At 39.3% G+C, this 8,362-nt stretch overlaps 1 protein-coding gene across 1 annotated transcript; it reads right to left on the bottom strand.

Moving 5' to 3' along the window:
* Window positions 1–345: 345 nt before the first annotated feature.
* LOC139310792 (microtubule-associated proteins 1A/1B light chain 3A-like) lies at window positions 346–6,294 on the bottom strand. The gene is made up of 4 exons (XM_070935020.1): window positions 6,234–6,294; window positions 5,365–5,420; window positions 2,746–2,852; window positions 346–529 (listed from the first exon to the last, which is right to left on the bottom strand). Exons 1-4 carry the CDS (start codon window positions 6,292–6,294, stop codon window positions 346–348), a joined length of 408 nt encoding a protein of 135 aa, XP_070791121.1.
* Window positions 6,295–8,362: the final 2,068 nt, after the last annotated feature.

Genomic DNA, 8,362 nt, shown 5'->3' with positions numbered 1-8,362 from the left:
CAGTGCGCACAATGGGAAGTGAAATTCATTTCGTGAAGTAAGTAAGTAAATAACTAAATAAATAAATAAAACAGTGAGATTAATTAAAAAGAATAAGTTGGCAGTGGATTAAACTAACAACCTGCAGAGTTAGTAAGAACCTTAAAGTCCCACATCCTCCCAAAATTCCATTCAAGTGAAACAGTGAAGTAGTAGCATCAGGGACCAAAATCATAAGAGAAAATCCTGTGGCTGGCTGCAAAGACCCTCCCATGCCATTCTTGTGCGAAAATGGTCTTTAAAATATTTTTTTTCACTGATTTTTGGCTCTCTGGGAGGCGTGGATCCCACCCTCCTGAGATGGCTTCATTGCTGTTCCAAAGAGACTCCTGCACCAAACATCTCTTGAGAAGCATAGGTCATGTAGAGGAAGCCATCTTCATCCTTGTTGTCATTGTAGATCTCTAAAATAGTCAGACTAGGACAGGGTAACGTTTGATTGTTCACAAGTAAGTAGAAGGCTTGTGTAGCTGTGAGAGACAGCCGGGTTCTGGAGAAGGAGAAAAAAAAAAAGAGATGTCAAAGCAAAATCAGAAGAAAGAAAAGGAATGGGCTACTGGCTAGATTTGACCCACATATTTCTTGTAGAGTTCCCTCATACACTAATCAATAAAATCACAGCATGAGAAAGACAACCTCAAACCAACATAGCAACAACACAATAAGAGCAAAAGCAATAACAGCAATTAATGTAATTTAAGAATCCCAATCATCAGTAGCAGTTAAGCGGTCTAAAAACACTGAAGAGGATTTTAAAAAAAAACATCTGTCAAAATAAAGAGGCTTCCACCTGCCTCTGAAAGGATTGGAGCGTGGAAGCGCTGCACACACATTTCAAAACTGATTCAGAAGATCTTGTGTGGAGGCCGCACCTCTATTATTCATGAAAACCCACTTGCCTTTTTTTTTTCATGCACAAGCCTAAAAAAACAACAACAGTGCAGCTGCTTTTATGAGTTCCATAATTATTTGCTCCATTAAACAGCAGCAGCTTTTCGGCCCTCTTGCACGCAAGCTTGAAAAAGGACATGGATGACTAAACGAAGAGACTAAATGATTGAAAGAGATGCTTTGCTCACATGAGGCCCAAAGCACACATTCTAAACACTTTTTGAAGTGGGGGTGTCCATTACCATAGGCCCCGGATGAGGGAAGGCATCACCCCACCAATCAGTTTGGGGTTGCATGAATTCCCACTCCCAATAGTTTTACCCCAGCATTGCCAAGATTGAACATCGCAGTGCTCTCACACCTGGAGAATAAGTTTTTAGTCTCAAGAAAAGGGTTTTCTAGAAAATCAAGACGAGTTCATCTATGCCATGTTAAGTCCCTTCAAATCTGTAGGAAAGTATGCTGAACCTGGATGAGGCCATTACTAGGTCATCTTGGCCCTGCCCACTAGTGTTTTTCCAAGAACATAGGCTGACATCTCCCTTGATGAACTGCTCTTCCATAGAGACACTTCCCATATTCAGTTGCAGGCATGCAAAGCCACATTCACATTCTTGCCCTATATCAGCAAATGGCTTGTCAGGGTTCCAAGTAATACCCCTAACGAAAGAAGACTCCGAGGCTTGAGTTTCCTCAAAGTTCCATATTATTAGAGATGTGATATTGGCACATCTGGGAAAACCCAAATCTGAAAGTTTCCAGGTTTTCCCTACCCCAAAAGAAAGTTCAAGTCCCTGCCCAGCACCCACATGTCCATCACATGATCCAATCAGGCACCATCCAAAACTGCAGATGCCTCCCAGTCACTTCATCACAGCTGCAAGGTGGCCTTGACTCTCTGAGAAAAGAATGTTATTTTGACTACACATTACCCATACTCTATATCCCCCCTCCCATTTTCCCACAGTAGAAAATGTGGCAGGCCTGAAGGCCCAAATGTAAAAGATGGCTTCCAGGTCTGACATGGCTCTTATTTGGTTATTGGGAACAGCATAAGGAAGCAGAGAGAGGTTTTGAGATCCATATTATCAAGATATTTTTTTACTTAAGACATCTTGTTTCTAGTATTACACACTCTTGTTTTAATGGGCCTTTTTGTCAGATGGAAAACATTGGATCTTCTTTTAGAAAGGGTGCAAATTTAAAGAATGTCTATGGAAGGGGTGTCAAACTTGCAGCCTGCAGCCCAGATGCGTCACGTGCTGGCCTTGCCCCCACCCGGTTTAGCAAAGGGGGAAAAAGTCCCGATAAGTCACGTGAAGCCGCCGTGATGATGCAAGTTTGACACCGGTGGTCTATGGAGATTCTCAGTCATCCACATCATGGTTTTCAACCAACGGTGTTTTTTCAAAAGGCAATGTATTGGACTTCGTTTTTTCTTGAAGATGTTTCACTTCTCATCCAGGAAGCTTCTTACTGAAGAAGCTTCTTGGATGAGAAGCGAAACATCTTCAAGGAAAAACAAAGTCCAGTTGCCCTTTGGAAAAGCACCTTTGGGACAAAGAACTCAGAAGCACTGCAAAGTCCATAGACAGTTTCTGTTAACATCAACGATCTATTCTGGAGTAAGAACTATACAGGAGAATGCTTAAACTGAGGGTAATGTGGCTCTAATGTCAATAAGTAAAACCATCTCCTTTTCCTTAGAAACATAAAGGATATAAACAGGATAGCTTATATATAATGTTGTTTGCTTGAGAACCTCAGAATGAAAAGCAATATTCTTCCCATGGCCCAATTCCAGTCCCCATCTACCTCAGAGTGAAAAGAAACTGGGACAGGGATATATCTGGAGAAACCAAAAACTTGATCCGATCCAACTGGGGAAGAGTCTTCTCCTTCCTGTAACGTTCCACTACCACCTGTGGACAGAGGAATTTATTTAATTACCAAGATGCTATAATTCACCTCCAATTATAAGGGTTTGTTTTTTGAAGGGACAGGTTGGAAGCCATATTAACTGGGCAAGCTGACAGGTCTGTGCAGGCCACTAAAAAAAGATGGACATCTGGAGCTATGCAGAAATTACTCCAAGTTCAGCAGAGAAATGGTTGGGACAAGTTCAATAGAAAGATAAATGTAAGTGCAATCCAGGATTAAGGCCTATTGCTCCTAGAATGGCTTCATAGATGAGATCTTTTATTTTCAACAGCTTTGGGTGACAACAATAGACCTTAAGTTCTGTATATAACTATAGTTGAGGGCAGAGCTTTCTGGAATGTCAGCAGAGCTGTGGAGGAACAAATCTCTGCCTTGGACTTGGAAAATTAAAATTGGTTTCCATTGATCCACCAACCAGCAGAGTGCTGAAGTGATATTTGTATACTTTTGAAAAATAGTAAATCTTAAATCACATTTGCCTCACATGTGACACCAAGCTATAATGGTTTCTTCAGCTTGGCATGTCATGTAAACCTTGCCGCGAAATCATAGATTAGCACAATATGCAAATCTCATGACAGCTGATGCTTATAACAATCCTATAAAATAGATTGGAACATTTTTAATTGTCACCTTAGAAGTAATGATTGGAAATTTGATGGCTTGGTAGGTTGTTAGATAGCCAGGTCATCCATTAGGACAAGATCTTGCATTTGATGATGTATACTGAAAAACAGCTTTCAGCAAGTGTGGCTTATACAACAAGTAACATTTGCTGACATTACCTTCTCTATAAATTTTAAAGAAGTAAAAGCTCTTTCCTTCTTTAATATCCAGCCATCCAATATTCCAGGTGTGACTCCTAAATTCCCATAGGACTGAAGCTTTGACATCTTATTTCATACACTGCATGAAATCATGCTAGATTGGTTTTAGCTTATAAATTGTTATCTCAGTATAATACAAGCAACCCAAATCATCTCTAACTTAGTCAATAAACTATAGTTTAAGACTTATTAATGTCTTAACATAGAGACAAAATTGGAATCAAAACTGGAACTTCTTGATTCCAACTAAGTCTTAGCTAATACTTTACCATGTAGGAGAAACCCTAAATTTACTTGAAGACTCTACGCAATGCAGAAAGGCAACTAAGGCAGATTCTAGCATTTGAAGAACTTAGGTTAAGATCCATGGCTTAAGGTAGGCAGATTCAAATCAAGGATTAGTTGATTACAGAATATCATCTGACCCCCCCCCCAACATAGGAGCAAAAATGTGAGAACCTTTCCCCCTCTTTCATTATTTTCATTATGTCACATTTCCAGAAGTTGAAATGGACATTAAAACTGAATCATGTAACAATCATTTGTACTGTAGTGCTGGCATCATAGGAGGAAAGCTGTGCTTATTCCATGGTAGCAAAAATTAGGATTCTGGTAGCTTTTACCAAGTGTTATTAAAAGGCATAAGCTTTCATGAGCCGCAGCTCACCATCAGATGCAAAGAATGACTCAACTAATGTAGGATTCTTATTGTGGTTTATTTGATAAAAGTTATCAAAGTATCAAAGTTAAACTACTAAGTGGCCTATCATGTGAGCACAAAGAGTCTTTCAATTTCATTCCAAGTCATTCCATCCACCAGCATGATTCCATTTAAATGCCACAAAGCTCATTGTGAAAAGTTGGTCAAGACATAACCAAAGAGCAGTGTGTGGAAATTATTGGAGAAAAATCCCTATGCTTGGGACTCCTGGTTTATAATTTTTCTAAAAAAAAATTTGGGTTTTATTTGCAAAGGGCTAGCAATATTAAGGTGACTGGATGCTAAGTTTCATATATAAGAAACTCAGAATCTCAGGTTATTTTTCAATGTCTTTCATTCCTTTTGATGACTAATCTTGTGGCATTTGAAACAGTGAGATTAGAAGTAGAAGGCAGGTTTCCCATGTTAAGATAAGACTGCCAAAATCAAGGTTTTTTCCTTTCATTGCTCTTGCATTTTATTATTCATCTAGAAGGCATGTTTTAGGAAGTTTGTTCATAAATAGACAGGGCAGGAAGTTCCCAATGTTGACTGAACCAAGTCAAGTCTATTCTGCAGTTTCCAAGCAAAAAATTGGCAGCATAGGAGCAAATTCTGAGTCCTTCCACTTCCCCAAACCACACTAATCTAGCTAGTTTGTGGTTTACCATGGTGGGCAAATGTTAAGCTGATGTGACCCAAAAGGTAAAATACCAAACTGACAAGAAAGCCAAGATTTAGGCTGTCGGGCCTCATCGTTATTGTTGAATCTACAGTATGTCACAAGACAATTGGATGAATAGGAGAAGTTTTTGTATAACACTGAAGCTTCTCCACAAAATAGAAGTTCATTCTCCAATTACTTATATCTTCAGTTAATGGTATTGTTTCATTTTCTGAGCTCTTGGAAGTTACAGCAAAAGTGAAATCATTCTATCAAAAAGGGGAAAAAAGAATTTTGCTTACCGGAATTTTATTGGGATACTTCCCCCGAATTTCTGTTGTCTCATTTATCCGAGTTGCTAAAAAAACCCAAAAACCCAGACATATATATTCACACAGTAGCTATAGGAATTTAGGAAAATTCAACCCATAATATTTATTTATTCTGTCCCAATTTACTTCAAAAGTTATGAGAATGCTTGCCTGCATAAACCAAGTTACTCCACCCAAATAGAGATGTTGAAATCACTAACTTTTCCCATGTTTTAGCCTAAGAAGCAACTTTTTTTTAAAAAAAGTGTAGAGCGGTAAAAATGGAAGAAAAATCACATTAAAATATGCAACTGTGGCCATATAGATGCTACAACTCCCATCGTCTCACTATGTTACAAAATTATTTCATATACTAGTTGGCACTGTTCTCCACCTCTCTCTAATGGGTCAGGTGCCCCATTTTCTTTAACCAGATTCTTGTGTTCTATTTCCAACAGCTTCCTTAAAGTCAGTTGGAATGCCAACTGTCAGGAAATGTTTCCCTCGGTTAATTCTTGCATTCTATGCAGCTCCTATGAATTAGCAGGTAGAACAAAGAGGTTAAAATGTTTTACACCTCATAGGGCTTTCTGGATCAATCACCATGTTGCAACCTAATCTAACTTGCAAGGTTCATGTGAAGAAAATAAATAGAAGAACAGGGAGCATTTGGGTGAAGGAAAAGCAGAACTGAAATGTTAAACAGATCTAACAGCCCTGTTTCGGAAAGAGAATCCAAAAATACAATGTTAGATGGATGAGTAGATTAGAAGAAAGCAGGAAAATGAAAGAAAATTAGGAGTTTCCATGACAGTCTATTATATAATCTTAGTCTCCCTTTGAAGTAACAATCCTTTTACCAAAACTTTTCCTCTCCTTGAAGGGACGGTTTTCACACTGGTATCTTTGCATCTTCAGCATGTTGTAAAAGGTATTTCTCCTGCCAGATCGTGCAATTCCTGCTTCCCTAAACTCCTTCCTTCCCTACCTCTGTTATTTCCATTTAATGTAAGTCTAAGCAGCTCATTTATTAAGGCAAAGTTGGGGGTGGAGCTTTTTGAGGAAGTGGCAGCTGTTTGTGGGAAGGAAGAGAAATCCCACTGCAGTAGAGCAACTTGGTTACTGGTGAGCTTCCAAGTACCTTACCTCGTCTGGACCAGCTGAAAGATAAGCTCTTAAAGTGGTATGTAGAGGAACAAATGTCCTTTTTGTCCCTTAAATCTACTGCCCATCCACGTTACAATACATATATGAACTATGCACTCACTGCTTCCCATCTTTCTCTCTACACAGAAACACATGCTTAAGGGTGGGGAAAGTGTGGTTCTCCAGCAGTTCTCCAGCAGTGGTTGATTTTAGTAGCCTCAACCATCTTGGCTGATGCTGATTGATGTGGGGAACAGGCTCTTAACAACCTGGATTTAGTGCTTTGGTCCTATTCTGACAAAGTGGGAATTAGTTCTGTGTAAGCGTGTGCAGGACTGGGTGCTAGGTTTCTGCATAGTTATGCAAGAATAAACTTCCAGTGAACTCAGCAAAGATTAGGACGTTGCTGCTGTGTTTGGTTTCCATGCAGCTAAATGTGATGTGTGCATAATCAGAAATAAATACAGCTAAATTAAATAGAGCTTGCTCCTTTCTAAATCTGTTAAGTCCTACAGCCTTTATTAAGATTGATAAAGGCATGGTTGCAGCTTTAGGAACCATTCTTGGAAAGGTATGCAGAGCACAAGGCCAATTGAGGAGGCAGAGAGACCATTTGCATTCAGGGACATCTCTAGAACAAAGAGCTTCCCGGAACAGTTTTGGGATTTTTTTTATGATTTAAAAAAAAAAATTGAAAGATAAATAAACTCATACACTTGATGTTCCTTCCGATCAGTGGTGGTCTGCAACTGGCTTAATAACTGGTTTTATGAGTGCGTGCAAGTGAGCTTTGCGTGCACGTGCGCCTAATGTGCTTGCACACAAGAGTTCAAAATACAGCAATTTGAAGCTCAGCTGCTTACCTTCTAAGGGGGCGCCGGTAAGTAGAACAGTGGAGGCACGGACATCAACTGTGCCGCGTGAATCAGTTAAGCCAGAAAGAAGGAAATATAGGACAGGATAGGACGGGGTCAGGTGGGTAGGGCCAACTGATTATCAGAACTGCTGGTTTTCCCGAACCGGTTTGAACCAGCTGCAGCCCACCACTACTTCCAATCCTTCCTAGCTAAATGCACTGCAGCTTCCAATTTTGTTGGCATTTGTTGAGACTTTCCCGGAGTGAGTCTCCCAATTAGATCTGATTTGATTCAGATAATTAAAATACATGGATGAAAAGTAGCTGAACTGGTCATGGATTTGGATATATTTGGTTTGTAAAACCAATGCATACATTTCTTGAACTAGTTTGATAGTCAAAATTAATAAACGGGTGAATATTCACACAAACCTATTTGTCTCCCAGACCATAACTTTCCACAGCTTGCATTGATGATAAGATCAAGTCCATATTAGACTATTATACTGATTTGAAATCAAAGGATCCATCAATTTATCAAATATTAGTATTCAAAGGAGTCAAAGAAAGTGGTCCTATGAAATCAAGATCCCTTCTAGGACACTTGACATTTTGTCTAATCATGCTGCCAGCTCCAGTTCTCTAAAAATCTGTAAGCATCTGTGTCTAAATTTCCAGGATCCCAAAATGTTATAAGAATCCTATGTCATTGATTGCCATGCTCATCCTATGGATTTCATGGGTTGGGGAGGATTTCAACTCTGACCCCACAGATTACTGCCCAGCATTCTTACTGGATGGAATTTTTCTTTACTTGTTGATTAAAACCATTCTCCCAACAATCTTGTGAAGTCAGTTAACTGGAAGCATATTAACTTAAAAGCATAGAAGGCACTTCATTGTGTAGTAGGAATTTGAAACTCATTCTCCTTGGGTCTAGCTGTAAATCCAAAATCTAACCCATGGTACTCAATAAAAGCCTATTTT

The sequence above is a fragment of the Pituophis catenifer genome, unplaced genomic scaffold (assembly GCF_029215685.1).
Source record: "Pituophis catenifer annectens isolate HBS135680 unplaced genomic scaffold, rPitCat1.0.hap2 SCAF_2, whole genome shotgun sequence".
In the NCBI taxonomy this organism is placed as follows: domain Eukaryota; kingdom Metazoa; phylum Chordata; class Lepidosauria; order Squamata; family Colubridae; genus Pituophis; species Pituophis catenifer.
The sequence above is the reverse complement of the archived record's forward strand: the minus strand, read 5'-3'. Positions and strand labels throughout refer to the sequence as shown.

Excerpts from the sequence above, each read along its gene's own strand:
- LOC139310792 (XM_070935020.1), bottom strand. The coding sequence starts at position 6,294 with ATGCTGAAGATGCAAAGATACCAGTGTGAAAACCGTCCCTTCAAGGAG. Across the intron at positions 5,421-6,233 it reads CAAGGAGAGGAAAAGTTTTG|CAACTCGGATAAATGAGACA; the intron begins GTAAAAGGATTG and ends GGGTTTTTTTAG. Across the intron at positions 530-2,745 it reads CAGTTTCTTTTCACTCTGAG|AACCCGGCTGTCTCTCACAG; the intron begins GTAGATGGGGAC and ends CTCCTTCTCCAG.